Genomic DNA, 15,345 nt, shown 5'->3' on the forward strand with positions numbered 1-15,345 from the left:
CTCTGTCTTCAAATAACTATCATTGTGTCTTCAAACGGGCATGACGACACAATTGCAATGAAAATATTAAGGTGTGTGGTGTCATATGCGCCTGGTACAACAATACTTTCGCTCATCTATACATTCTACTATCTATAATGCAATCTGAGTTATTGGACTGCTTTTAACCAAAAGTTCGTTTAAAAATACATGAACATGTGTAAGTTTATGACTCCAATTTTTATAAATGTCATGCAATAAAATTAGCAAAATATAATCAGACGTCCGACCAGACCCGAAACGTGTCCAATTTCCCAATCTAATGGTTTATGATATTGACTTCTTCTTCTTCTTCTTATTGACATTACATCCCCACTGGGACTGCTTAGTATTCATTCAGCACTTCCACAGTTATTAACTGCGAGGTTTCTAAGGCAAGGTACTATTGTTACCTACGTATATCATAAGGCTAACACGGTTATACTTTTATGCCCAGGGAAGTCGAGATAATTTCCAAACCGGAAAAAATAACACAATAGATTTTTGGATCCTTAATAAAAAGTTCGAACTTGAAGTATTCCTATTACCTTTACCTACATACACTTAGTGTGCGAGAAAGGCGCAAAAAACACACTTATATCATGAATAAAATTCTCAATAAATGTAACGAATTTCCTTAATTTTTAAAATTTTGCTAAATAAACACTTGTCAAACTCAAATTGAGCATTCATTCTATAACCGTATAGAAAGAAACTCAACAGCTAATTATTATATTGGTTACGATATAAAAAAAATCATTCTATACTTACTCCAAATTCCAAATTCAGCCAGTCTTTATTCTTAGCCAGAAACCTTGCTTCACTTTGAGTACTATTCCATCGACGTTCAAACTGTTTTGTCCACTTGTTAACTTCTCGCTTCACTGTTTCCTTACTCCACATAGTTTGCTGCGCGACAAACTTAAGAAGTTCACTTATGTTTTTGCGAGATTTGAAATAATAAACTGTAATTTCTTTATTTTTCATCATTTTAGGCTCACTTCTCGGGATATAAATGTAATCACTTCAACGATCGAACGAGAAAAAAGGGAAGAATATAAAACTTGAAAAAAATATATCGCAGCACAGTAAAAACAATTATATTTCACTTTGCTAGGCCCACAGATATGAATAATTTATAGCAGTGTATAGTACATGTTGCACAAAAATCTATTTTATGATAGAAATATCTGAAACGTTTCATTTTGATTGGAACATATTTTTTGTAGTGCAACAATTTTGGTAAATGGCAGTTACCACATGGTTTTACCCTCGAAATGTTGGAGACTACCTACCACTTTGACCAGAGATCTATTGCACCATACGCAATAGCACCACGCAAGAGAGCAAACGGTTGGTCATTGTTACAGTTGGATATTGAATAAAAACAAAATATACTAGACGGGAAGGAATTGATGATACAGAATCGAATGTATTGGATGTATCATATCACTAGAATAGTTTTGAGTGTTCTACAAAGGTCAAGAAGTATTTTCAAAAATCCGTTATTTCTAAATAGCATCAATAATTATATGACATTTCAATATATGCTGATGCAGTGCATCTATTGGACATGTAATACACTGAATTAATAACTTCTTCTTCTTATATTGGTATCGTCTTAAACCTATATATTCATTTGATGCATCCACAGTTGGTTTTAAATCAAGTTACCATTTTTGCGATTGTGAAGTATGTGGGTATTTTAGTGATTTCGACAATTTACTGATTCGACCACCATTATATGTTTTGCAGCTGCACGTTACCGAATATTAATGCAGTAAAAATTTATTATGCTGCTGTTGGGTAAAAATGATAACATATTTCTTTTCATTTCATTTTAATCATTTTGCTGTTCATTTTCATTATTTTGCTTTTCTTAACTATTGAACTTTGCTAAAATTCGGCAAATATATTCAGCACATGTTATGTGATAATAATTAATTGGGTTTTCGAGGTAGAAATTTAAAAAATAGCTTTTGGAGAAATAAGCGAAAAAAACACAAAATCCTAATTTTTTATTTTATAGCTATAACTCACATTACTCAATTGATTTTGATGAAATTTTGCAGGAATGATGAGTGCTAACGAATACATTTTCTGTGAAAATTTCAGCCTTTTTGAATCATGCATTGGAATGATATTGATGAATTAGTGTTTTCTTGTAATGCAGAATAGACATTTCTGATACAAGATAAGACAAACACACAGAAAATGATACTTTTTGGATTTCTCCGGAGCTTGAATCCTCCACCAAACGATTTCTACGAAGTTTTTGTGCAAGGGGACATATATATTACTGATTTGTTGTAGCGGGATTAATTATGTGGGAATTTGGGTCCGTTTTTGCCCACTGTGCATTGCGTTGCATTGCATTGCGAGTATTGTTTTTTAAGTGTGCCTATGACCTCTAGCTTTCCAACAGCTTTCCTTTATTTATTTATTCTTGTCTTCGTCTCGAATTTATAAATGATGATGCATGGCATTTCTGAAAGGATTGTCCAGAGAAACCTTTCGATATTGTGATAGCTGAGTACAACGTATCGCATGCCTGTAATAGCAGACATTTTGATGGCATTTCTTTCTGCAGATTTATCTGGTAAAGTATTCAAGCGATGATGCTGCTATTTACCGAAAACTTTGAATTTCAAATTTCTTGATAATCCGAAAAAAAATCTATTATCCTTGAAATCCGAAAAAAGCTCGGTAAACCCTGACATTTCAAGCAGAGGTAACTAAAATGTAAAAAGACAGGAACACCATCTTCGACCAGAGGTCGTACAGACTGAGCAGTTTACACTTAGCATGAGACAACGGACAGGACACATAACACCCAGTGGACCAGTGGAGATTTTTTTGATCACGATAAGTTTCCTCCTTACCGGGGGGAACCGAATCTATACTCCCTAGCACATGCGTCTAGACGATTGACGTCGCCATGAAGCCCACAATAACTTGAAATTATTTTTAATGCATATGTAAAACTCGAAAGTCTTATATATCTAAAGCTCTTAAGTTTTTTACGTATTTACGTAAAGTATTCAAGCGATGATGCTGCTATTTACCGAAAACTTTGAATTTCAAATTTCTTGATAATCCGAAAAAAAAATCTATTATCCTTGAAATCCGAAAAAAGCTCGGTAAACCCTGACATTTCAAGCAGAGGTAACTAAAATGTAAAAAGACAGGAACACCATCTTCGACCAGAGGTCGTACAGACTGAGCAGTTTACACTTAGCATGAGACAACGGACAGGACACATAACACCCAGTGGACCAGTGGAGATTTTTTTGATCACGATAAGTTTCCTCCTTACCGGGGGGAACCGAATCTATACTCCCTAGCACATGCGTCTAGACGATTGACGTCGCCATGAAGCCCACAATAACTTGAAATTATTTTTAATGCATATGTAAAACTCGAAAGTCTTATATATCTAAAGCTCTTAAGTTTTTTACGTATCAAAGTTATTGAGAATCCCACGACATTTACAGATTTTTATGTCAGAGCTGTTCAAGTCGTCACTGGATGTATTGCAATTTAGCTGTTTGGTAGGCCAACTTGCGGATAGTTGAACAAAAGCAATAAATTTTTTGTGTTTGACTGTAAGAATAGAAAAAAGTTAGCCCCCCCTAGATTTTTTCCTTAGTTACGCCAATGCGTAATATGACTAAGTTGTCCGGCACTGAGGGATATCTCTCAACTTGGGATCGAGATGTGTGTATTTTGGCAATGCAATAATCAACAATCAGGATTATTTAATTCACGAAATGTGAAATCAGAATTATGGAACATCTAATGCATACATTTTAACTCACGTACTGTACTATGTATCTACCTACTATAAAAAAAAACAATTCAATATGTTCAACACAATTTATTGAGGGTTTGTGGGAAACAAAATAGGTTGGCACATAGTCTACAATATCGAAACATTTCATTTTTTTCTTCACTGGGTTTACATTTCAACTGCAACTTGACCTGTTTTCAACTAAGTGTTCCCTATTAGCATTTAAAGGAATAGTTATAATTGAAGCTTTTCTATGCCTGCCATTGCATAAGTGCATATTGTGTATCTTATGTAGCAAACACAATTCTCGCTTAACTTTTCGAAAGGACCTAAGTAACATTTTTTTCATGAAATAATTTGAATATCGCAATCAACAAAACAACATGAAAGCTTTTGATTGCAGTACTCAAATTAATTCATAAAAAAATGTTACTTAGATCCTTTTGAAAAGTTAAGCGAGAATTAATACAGGGTGTCTGCAAATTATCCGTACAACAAGACAAGTTTTTAAATATTTTTTGGAATACATTAAAGAATAAACATGCATTGCATGTTATTATAATAGGACTACATAAACTAAGCTGAATTTGTTCACATTAAAAAGACCCCTGTATCCTGAGTTGTCACCTTCGATCTTGTTGGAAAAAAATCACGATGGCCGCACGTTTCTATACAGATACTTTTCACACATTTTTGACGATTGTGATAAATTGTGATTTCAAATGTCTCGATAATATGTTCGGTGTTTTGATGGCTGTTGATTTCAAGATAGACCATACACGGAAGAAATAAACTACCCAATAGTGAGTTTAATTCACCCAACCTCGAACATCCGTACGGGAAGCCAAAATTGAGTAAGTAGGGTCGAAGTAGTTTGCCTTTACTCCCATGTTAAAAAAGTACCCAACGGAAAATTTATTTACCCAAATGTAAGTTTAATTCACTCAATCTCGACCTCAGGTAATAAAACTCAAAATTGGCTTCCCGTATTGAACTGGCGTCGTTGGATTGTTTGGCTCTTTTGTTTTGATAACAAAAGAAAGAGTGGACGAAAGAGAAGAGAAAAAATAACTCAAAAGTAAGTTTAAAAATACTCAATTTTGGGTACCTTTTTTTCTTCCGTTTATATAAAAAGTACGGACAAGGTTTGCCTTTTATAGGCAGTAGAACAATTAAAACAGCACAGACAATTAATAATTAAATTCGAGCGCGCGCGCTCGTTTGGCGCGCAAACCATGGATGCAACATTTGCGCGCGTAGCTGTCTAACGAAGCAGCGATGATGTGATGAATGGCTACAATAAGCAATATTGTTTCCTATCTGCGCGCGCTGGAGCTCGATGACGCCGTTCGTTGGTGCGAGCGCAAGCAGTACTAATTATTGATCAGCGGTTCTCAACCTTTTTCCTGAGAGGTACCCCTTCGAACTTTTGCATTAATTGAGATACCCCCTATGATTTTTCGCTGTAAATGTAAATCGTAACTTTTTAAGTACACCCGATTTTACACGGATTTTTTTTTACACGGCCGTGTAAAAAATAATTCATACAAACATTTTTTGCAAAGTTGGCCCATTTTGCATGATTTGTCGAGAAATCATAAAACTTTTTTTACACGGATTTTCAAATTCTGAACTGAAAACTTTTTTTACACGGAACGCATCTCCCGTGTAAAAAAAGAATCGGGTGTATATGAAAAATGGACCTGAAAACTAACGGAATATATGGCCCTCCACAAACTTTTCAGAAATTTTCAGTTTTTTAAACTTCCCAATTAAAATTAAGTTCTTACATCGAGGGACTGTCTGTAGGGATCGTTTTGACTATTGAAGGCTCCCGAGGATATTGAAAGGAGGCTTCCGAGTCTTTTGAAAGTAGGATTCCGTGCCTCTTCCGAGAGAACCTTCCAAGCCTCTTAAAGATACGCTTCCGAGTCTCTTGAAAGGCGGCTTTCGAGCAACTTAAGAGGAGGCGTGCGAGCATCTTGAAAGGAAGCCTCTGAGCTGCTTTAAGGGAAGATCCATTAATTACGTAACGCAAAAAATTGTCATTTTAACCCCCCCCCCATATGTCACGCTTTTTGTATGAAACATCTGAAAATTTTGTATGGATCGTCACACTTCGCTCAAACACCCCCTCCCCCTCTGAGCGTGACATAATTTGTGGACGCTCCCTAAGGTATGTTTCCAAGCCTCTTGAGAAAATCATTCCGAGCCCCTTGAAGAGAGGATTCCGAGCCTCTCGAACGAAGGCTTCTAAACCCTATCAAGGGAGGCTTCCGAGCCTCTTGAAAAAGACTTCTGAGCCTCTTGAAAGGAGTCTTCCGAGCCTCTTGAAAGGGGCTTCCGAGCCTCGGGAAAGGAGGCTTCCGAGCCTCGGGAAAGGAGGCTTCCGAGCCTCGGGAAAGGAGGCTTCCGAGCCTCGGAAAAGGAGGCTTCCGAGCCTCGGGAAAGGAGGCTTCCGAGCCTCGGGAAAGGCGGCTTCCGAGCCTCGGGAAAGGAGGCTTCCGAGCCTCTTTAAAGGAAGCTTCCTTTCCGGAGACGAGCCAGCCTCGGGCTGAAAGTCTCCTTAATAAAGTCAATAAAAAAAAAAAAAAAAGGAAGCTTCCAAGCCACTTGAAAGGAGACTTCCGAGCCTCTTTAAAGTTGGCTTCCAAGCCTCTTGAAAGGAGGCTTCCGAGCCTCTTGAAAGGAGGTTTCCGAGCCTCTTGAAAGGAGGGTTCCGAGCCTCTTGAAAGGAGGCTTCCGAGCCTCTTGAAAGGAGGCTTTCGAGCCTCTTGAAAGGAGGCTTTCGAGCCTCTTGAAAGGAGGCTTCCGAGCCTCTTGAAAGGAGGCTTCCGAGCCTCTTAAAAGGAGGCTTCCGAGTCTCTTAAAAGGAGGCTTCCGAGCCTCTTAAAAGGAGGCTTCCGAGCCTCTTAAAAGGAGGCTTCCGAGCCTCTTAAAAGGAGGCTTCCGAGCCTCTTAAAATGAGGCTTCCGAGCCTCTTAAAAGGAGGCTTCCGAGCATCTTGAAAGGCGGCTTCCGAGCCTCGGGGAAGGAGGCTTCCGAGCCTCTTGAAAGGAGACTTCCGAGCCTCTTGAAAGGAGACTTCCAAGTCTCTTGAAAGAACTCTTGAATGGCGACTTTTTAGCCACTTAAAATGAGGCATTAAAGTATCTTGAGTGGACGCTTCCAAGCTTCTTGAAGGAGAAAATCCGAGCCTCCTAAAGGGAGGTTTGTGAACCACTCAAAAGGAAGCTTCCGAGCCTTTTGATATGAGCCTTCCGAGCCTTTTTAAAAGAGTCGTCCGAGCCTTTTAAAAGAAAGCTTTCAAGTCTGTTGAAAGGAGGCTTTTAAGCCTCTTGAAAGGACACTTTCGAGCTTTTTAAAAGATTCCGAGTAGCACATTTGTCATACACGAGTTTCTGTAACTCATATATGATCAAATCGAACACATAAGGCTCGATGCCCACGTAGCGTCATTTCAACGCAGAGTGCACGTGGCGTCAAAAAACGCTGCTTGCACGTGGCGTTGAAAAACCGCTACGTGGGCATCGGCCCTAAGTGCTATGGCAACCAGGCCTTTAATAAAAGGCGGAAGTATCTTGAATGGGCGCTTCCAAGCCTCTTGAGAAAATAATTCCGAGCGTTTTAAAGGAAGGCTTCGAGCCTTATGAAAGGAGGCATCGAGCCTTTTGAAAGAAAAAGCAGAAAAAAAGTTTATAGAAAAAAGCTTGGCTTCCGGGCCTCTTAAAAGAAAGTTTTCGAACCTCTTAAAATGAGGCTTCCGGGTCACTTGAAAGGAGGCATCCGAGCTGTTTGGAAGGAGGCTTCCGGGCTGCTTGGAAGGAGGATTCCAATTCTCTTGCAACGAAGCAACTGAGCTTTTCGGGAAAAAGTCTTCATGTCTCTCAAATGGAGGCTTTCAAATCTGTAGACTCTAGACTGTAGACTCTCATTCTGTTTTGACCTGGTAGATTGCATAGAAGATTTTTGAAATTTGTTCATCCGAGGTTTTGGCCTTTTGATGTTTTGTCTTATAGCTCTTCATCCATTATACTGATTGTGGTGGTTAGGATCCTATAGATTGATTTACTGATCGCCATGTATATTATGTACAAGACATAGTTTAGAAATAAAAAAATACAAAATTGTCAAAACTTAATTTAACTTAATTAAAATTGTAATTCATCCGCCATTAAGCATTTCGTGCGAGGTAGCTCTTGGGCTCGGCGAAGGTACCCCCAGGGGTACATGTACCCCAGGTTGAGAACCGCTGTTATAGATAAATGCGTAGTGTAGACTTTTTTCTTCATTCTTTATTATAGAGGTTTTCAGCCCTTGTCTTTCTCTGGGAAGCGGTTTAGACTCAGGATTATTAATCGCGATGTCCTTTAATCGTATCTGGTTTGAGCGTATTTCATTGTATTTTCATGAATTATGCACAAGGTTTTCTAAATCAGCTATGCAATTTTTGGATCTCTTTATTTACGTTTGTATGATATGCAGAAAGCTTCAAAAACGTTTAAATAAAGCGGTACTTTCTTCCCAATTTCATGATAATTGTATGTTATTCCGATTTTTGAGAGCATTTTGAAGGTTGCAAGGGTCGTGCACTAATCACATAAGAGCTAACGGAGGAGGAAGTCAGCTATTTTCGCTCGATATAAATAAAAAATATATTTTGAATGAAAATAAATCTTACATAGTGAGACGATGAGTTGAAAGGTCCAGGAAAATCCCTAACTTAATTAGGCTGGCCAGATCATTTCGGAGAAAAAACGGGACAAACGCGCTTGCGAAAAGGGACATGTCAAAAAACCTTGTGATAAAATTCAAGAGCTGTGGAAATTTCAAAATTTATGGGTTTAATTTTCATTTTCCGTGTAAGAAATTGGAAATGTGCATCATTCACCAACATAACCTTAAGTTAGTTAGTTGTTGAAAAATACTAAACTTCAAATATTTCACTCTACAAAGGGATGCGGACAAAAACACGAAGGAACAGACAATTACGCATTTTTTAATATTCAAAAAAATGTGGAATTATGACATGCATTAAGGATTTTATTATTGGCCAAAATCAAGAACTTTCCAAATTCTGAACAATTGAAAATAAGAAACAATAGTCGAAGTACCCTGACTAAGGCCGGCATTAGAAGGCTAAAAAAAATGTTTCTAGAGAAAACTTCAAAAGACAAAAACGAAAAGATCGATAGGGTGGGATTATTGATAACCAATGTGGGAAATAATCTGCAAAAACAAGAATCTTAACAAGGAAAGGACATTAATCGAATGTAATTTAAATTATTTCCATGAATATGGTTAGCGCATGAGAATAATGTCAACTTAATAAAAGTAGGAACGAAGGAAATTTGTTGATATTGTGGTGTCCATAAAAAATGGAATCTTATGTCGACTGTACATATCTCAAAGAAACGTGGCTTCGTAAAGTGTTATACACGCCTGAGCCTACCAAATAAACGAAATTGGAAAAAAAATGGAATCTCAATCATTATGAGAATTTAATAATCCTAACACTTTCACTCTAAAGAATTACGGCTCCGCGAAGCGTCATACACGATTGAGCCTATTAAATAAAAAACTAGTAAAAAATGCTGAAATTTGCATTGATTTTTGAAATTCTGTGAGATTTTTATCAAATATTTCTTTGTTTTATAATGCTGGAAATATTTTAAGGATTTAAAAAAAACTCATTGAGATCCGGAAGCTCTTATTGAAGTATAGAATGAATCGACTGCTTTGAGCGTGCTTACAGCGGCACACTAGGAGTTAACTTCCTGATATCAGTATGGCGAAAGGCATCTAAGGTTCGAATTCTCAAAATTAAGCACTCTAATCGAAAAAATATTTGGTAGGCGTAGTAGCGGACACCATCCCTCATAACCGATACCAAATAGTTTTTCATGAAAAGTTCCTAATTTTGAGAAAACCAGCGTTAGGCGGTTAACTCTTGCTGGCTATTTTGTGCAAATATTATAGCGCCTGGATGTGGCTGCGGCGAGTAGAGAATCAGCCACTGCCAATAATTCATTTCAAGGATGTTATCGATCATTTAGTAATCTGCACTCGATCATTTAGTAGTTTGTCAATAACTCATTACAGAGGCATAATTTCCAAATCTGTTGTATGGTGGACTTCTAGTGCGAAAGTTTTTCTACAACTTTGCCTTACAGATCGATGTTTGAATTTCATTAATAAAGGAGTTAACTGCCGCTAACCCCAAGTCCCCAAATCGAGCACATCTGTACATGGGGCTCCCTATACAGATGTGCTCGACTTGCAGTTAGCGGCAGTTAAGGCGCTAGTTACAGTAACTCATACTAAATAATAACAAAATTTCAATCATTTAGTATAGGTTACTGCTATTAGCGCCTTAGTTCCGTTTTTAGTAGAAATCAAACAACGAACTGTTAGGCAGAATTGTAGATAAGCCTTTACACTAGAAATTCACCATACAACACATTTTGAAATTTAGCCTCTGAAATGAGTTATTGACAAACTACTAAATGATCGAAATCAAATTACTAAATGAGCGATAACATCCTTGCCGAATTTAAATGAGATTTTGTGAATAAACCTGAATCTGGAAAACCGACGAAAGCCCTGGCAACAATTGAATTTTCTGCCATTTTCGGATGTCGCAACTGCATCCATCGCAAATGGTGTGCATCTTTTCCTCATCATGCATACTACTCGCGAAGTAGGTAGCTGAAACATCTGGAAAGATTTTCAACAGGAACTACACTGTGGACAATTCTTTTTGGTTTTCTTCAGAATTTTTAATTTCTCTAATTAAGCATAGTTAGTGAGAATTTGAAAGGACCCTAAAATTTTATAAGTTCGTTACTTTTCATTCAACTAGTCTCACATATGAGTTTTCATAACATTGTAAATTAACGTCCAAGTCGGGTGGTTTAATCCCCGGAAATAGGCAATTAACTTTGATTGAACTGAACCTGAGTTGCGTGCTCTTGCCTACGCAATGCGGTCGGGTCTGAGCTTGACGACCGACTGGCAAATAGCTTACATAACCTCACTTGATCAGTACAGTTGCTGATGAAGAATGTGTATAGCCGCCAGACATTCTAAATACTCACGCTCCTGTAATGTGGACGTGTACTATACACATGTGGAAGTGTTGGCTTGAGAAATGGATTGCGAGTGATTTGACTATGTGTCCAATTTAGGAATCTCGAGCTCATTCAGTAGCCGCTAGGTTGCGAAGGCCGACGGAGGTCCTTCGTAGCTTAGTTGGTTAAAGCACCAATCTAGCGTACTGCAGGGTCATGGGTTCGAGTTCCATCGACGGGAAAGTGGTTACCTCCAATACATTTTCCAAATCAATATCTTCCACATAACGTTCATATTCACATATGAGTTTTTATAACATTCGAAACTTGTTTGGCTTTCTAGTTAGATTTATAGTCTCGCCGTTCCTGAAGTTGATAAACTCGCTCTTTCTGAAGTTGATAAACCAGTCCGGCTTCCAGCAATACTTGTTCTCAAAAATCGCCCTACACCTATCAGGTTCAGGCGGCGCATTTTGTAAGGAAGCATGCTGCGAGATATTCGTGCCTACATTGCCGAACGTCCGATCAAAACAGACACGAGTCATTGACGAAGCTGTATGCTGTATGTCGATACAAGTGATAGTAAAATAAAGATTTACGTCTTTGTTAGCCGAGTTCAGGACGAGGTGCTGGGCGATTTAGATCAGTGCTCCATCGCTCAGTTTCTCCATGTTCAGCAATCGCTGGAAGAAATTGGAGAGAGAAACTGGCCAAATTAGGAACATGGCCAAAACTGGTATAGTTACCCTATTAGAAAAGCGCTATGTGGAAGCGGGCCGTCCTTGCCTTGCAGAGCGGTATCATTCACATCCATGAAACGCGGCAGACGCACTGGCGGGTTTACCCGAACCGATAATATCTTGCAAGAAATTTTTGGTTTTAGAATGGCATCAGCAACTTTCTTCATGTGACCCAGTACTTCGTATTCCTCTGAGTGGGCCAAGAAGGCGGGCTCGAGCTAGAGATGAGTCGAGCCAAAGCTTCGGACATGCTATTTGGCTACGAAGCGGGATCGAGGAATGTTCTAGCCCTAGGATATTCTTGAAATTATCGACCTATAACAATGATTGAGCGAACCGGTAGGTGGACAGAATTCAATACAGGTGTTGGCGAGGAAGTCTTACTTGCGTTTGGAGACATTGCTGGAGATGTTGAAGCTTAAGAATGTGTTTGGGTTGGTTTGCATGTTTGTGGTTGAGTAGGACTGCAATTTGGAGATTGGTTGGCGCCCAATGGACGGTTTGGTAATCAGCGGATAGGTCGTTGCAGAGAGACTTTTTGTACATCATTATTCTCTACCTGACGGATCTTGCTTTATTTTGTTCAAAAGCTTCTTAGAGGCAAAATCATTGATTCAAACTCGGCGAATTTGTTTTTTTTGCGCATTTCGAAATTTCCGGCGATGCGGATCAAAATTGTTGAAGTGACGCTGAAAAATCGTCGGCAGCTGATGGGTTATGATAGTACCTTTGGAAAAGAGCCAACGTTATTTCGAAAGGTTCGTGTACTTTGTTTCCGCAATGTCTCCCTGGAATTGCCTTCATTTCAAATCATATCCGCTGGATAAATTAGCGATTGACGATTTTTTTGCTTCACTACATTTTACGGGCTAGGGACAAAACGTCGAAAGGACAAAGGGTCGAAGAGACAAATGGTCGAAAAGGACAACAGGTTGAAAGGGATAAAAGGACAAAAGCACGTCGATCGAGGCAAAAGATCGAAATAGACGAAAAACTGAAACGGAGAGAATCAATCTCGGACACTTCAAGTTTTATTCATTTCTTGAATTAACAATCTTTTATATCACTAACAGAGTTATCTAGATATTCATAATATTGTTTCATAGTATTTACTCCTTCCTTGCACATTTGCTCATTCTTCGACTTTGATTTATGATATGAGTGTATATTACTTCTGTTCGAAGTTAAATGCATTTCACAGATTCTTTTGGAATGCACCCAACTTGTTATCAACTTGTTCTTGATCGACCTTTTGTCCTTTCCGACCTTTTGCCCCTTTCGAACTTGTTCGCTTCGACCTTTTGTGCTTTCGACCTTCTGTCCCTTTGACGTTTTGTCTTTTCGACTTTTTGTCCTGTCGACCTCTTGTCTTTCGATCTTTTTTCCTTTCGACTTTTTGTCTTTCGACCTTTTGTCATAGATTCCTTTGAAAATTTACTCAATGTTCGACTTTGATTAATGAGATGAGTGTATATTATTTCAGCTTGAAGATGCATATCACAAATTTTTTGGAATACACCCAACTTGTTATCAACTTGTTTTTGATAGACTTTTTATCCCTTTTGACCTTTTATCTTTTTCGAAATTTTCGACGTTTGTCTTTTCGACTCTTTGTTATTTTGATCTTTTGTCTTTCGACCTTTTGTCATAGATTCACATTTTAGTTATCGATTTTACCACTCTTTCCCTAGTAGCGCGGTTCAGATTGATTTGAATGCAGCAACTCCATTGTGACTGGATTTGGTCGTTACGTAATAATTTTTTTCTCAAACTTTTTTTCCTATAATAATGAATGATTATCTTTATTCTGTTCCACAGCTGAACACTGCGCTCGGAAGGATGCAGAGCATCTACAGTAGCACACTGATCTGTCCGTACGAACAGCAAAACTGCACTGACGGTACCCTGAGCTTGGATCCGGATCTGTACGAGGTGTTGGCCGAATCGGAGGACTACGATGAACTGCTGTACGTGTGGCGAGAATGGCGTGACCAAACGGGGCGATTGATGAAGAACGATTACTCGGAGTACGTTCGGCTAATGAACAAGGCAGCCGGAATAGCAGGATTCGATGATATGGGCGAACTTTGGAGGGATTCTTTCGAGCAGGAGAACTTTGTCGATGAGATGAAGCTGCTGTGGAGTCAACTGAAGCCGTTCTACGGTGAATTGCACACGTACGTTCGACGGCAGTTGTTGGATATCTACGGGGACAAGATGGATGCCAAAGACCCGAACATCCCTGCCCATTTGTTGGGTAATATGTGGGCACAAGCCTGGGGTAACTTATACAATCGCATCAAACCGTTCAAGGATACAGTTGATTTAGATATTACGAAAGCACTGGTGGAAAAGAATTACACAATCAGACAGTTATTCGATATTTCAAACGATTTCTACGTTGGTCTTGGTTTGCCGGATAACAGCATGAGTTACAATGAAAGTCTCGGAGCTATGATTGAGAAACCGTCGGATCGTGTGGTAACGTGCCATGCATCTGCATGGGATTTCTGTGATCGTAAAGATTTTCGTATCAAGATGTGCACTCGAATGAATATGGAAGACTTTATTACGATTCATCACGAGATGGGACACATCAATTACTATCTTTTGTACAAAGATCTACCGGTAACGTTGCGAGCAGGTGCAAATCCAGGCTTCCATGAAGCTGTCGGAGATACGATAGCCCTGTCGGTGGCAACCCCGAACCACTTCCGTAAAATCGGCCTGCTCGACGGTTATGAAGAATCCTACGAAAATGACATCAACGCACTTTTCCAGAAAGCTTTAGATAGGGTGGCGTTCTTGCCATTCGGACTTGTGATTGATATGTGGCGTTGGGAGATCTTTTCTGGTAAAGTCGATTTCCCTGATTGGAACAAACGCTGGTGGGAACTGAGAGAAGAGTACCAAATGGTTTCAGCTCCGGTAGAGCGTGACTTAGATGCATTCGATCCAGGAGCAAAGTATCACATCCCTTACGACAGTCAGTACATTTCGTAAGTTTTCCCCAAATATCCAAAAAATATCCATTATTAGGGATTGTTTTTATTTTTAGTTACTTCATTGCACATATACTGGACTTGCAGTTGCACAAATCACTCTGCCAAGTAGCTGGCGAGTACGAACCGAACAACCCGGATAAACCGTTGTACAAATGTGATATTGATGGATCCAAAGCGGCCGGTGATCGTTTGAAGGCTGGTCTTTCATTGGGTCGTTCCGTACACTGGTCCGATGCACTGCGTGCGATGACAGGAGAATCCGAGCTGAAGTCGGATGCCTTGCTGGAGTACTACGCTCCACTGTACGAGTTCCTAAAGAAGGAGAATGGGAATGGTGCCGGTACCGCGTTAGCACTTTCCTCCATTCTAGTCATGGTGGTGACCGGAGTGAACCTATTATCGAAACTGTTATAAATAATTATTGTTAAATCATATTGAAAGTTTATTGAAGTGCAATAAAATCGGACGACCATAAAGTGTATCGGCGCAGCTTCGCTAAGCGTATTTTCAAACTGAATTGTTACGGCTGGTCAGGGAACTTGATTGGAACGCTATGGCAAGCAATCATCCTCTCTCGCAAATTTATCTTGCCGGTTCGTAGGTCAACAACTGAGGCGCCTGTTCTGCAGCACAACAAAAACCCATGATGCACGTGGATCGAATCATTCTCATTTTTATTGCAGCTGGGCTGCCGAAGCGCTTCGCGATTGGTAACTCATGCT

General features: G+C 39.2%; 1 protein-coding gene across 1 annotated transcript in view; it reads left to right on the forward strand.

Annotated features, from left to right (window-relative positions):
* Positions 1 to 15,112, forward strand: part of LOC134204969 (angiotensin-converting enzyme-like) — a 64,108-nt gene extending 48,996 nt beyond the window's left edge. Inside the window, exons 5-6 of the mRNA XM_062679801.1 lie at positions 13,437 to 14,617; positions 14,677 to 15,112. Of these exons, the coding sequence (XP_062535785.1) occupies positions 13,437 to 14,617; positions 14,677 to 15,037 (1,542 nt within the window). The 3' untranslated portion in view covers positions 15,038 to 15,112. The remainder of the gene's footprint in view (positions 1 to 13,436; positions 14,618 to 14,676) is intronic.
* The last annotated feature ends 233 nt before the right edge of the window (positions 15,113 to 15,345 follow it).

This window comes from Armigeres subalbatus, chromosome 1 (assembly GCF_024139115.2).
Source record: "Armigeres subalbatus isolate Guangzhou_Male chromosome 1, GZ_Asu_2, whole genome shotgun sequence".
Lineage (NCBI taxonomy): Eukaryota > Metazoa > Arthropoda > Insecta > Diptera > Culicidae > Armigeres > Armigeres subalbatus.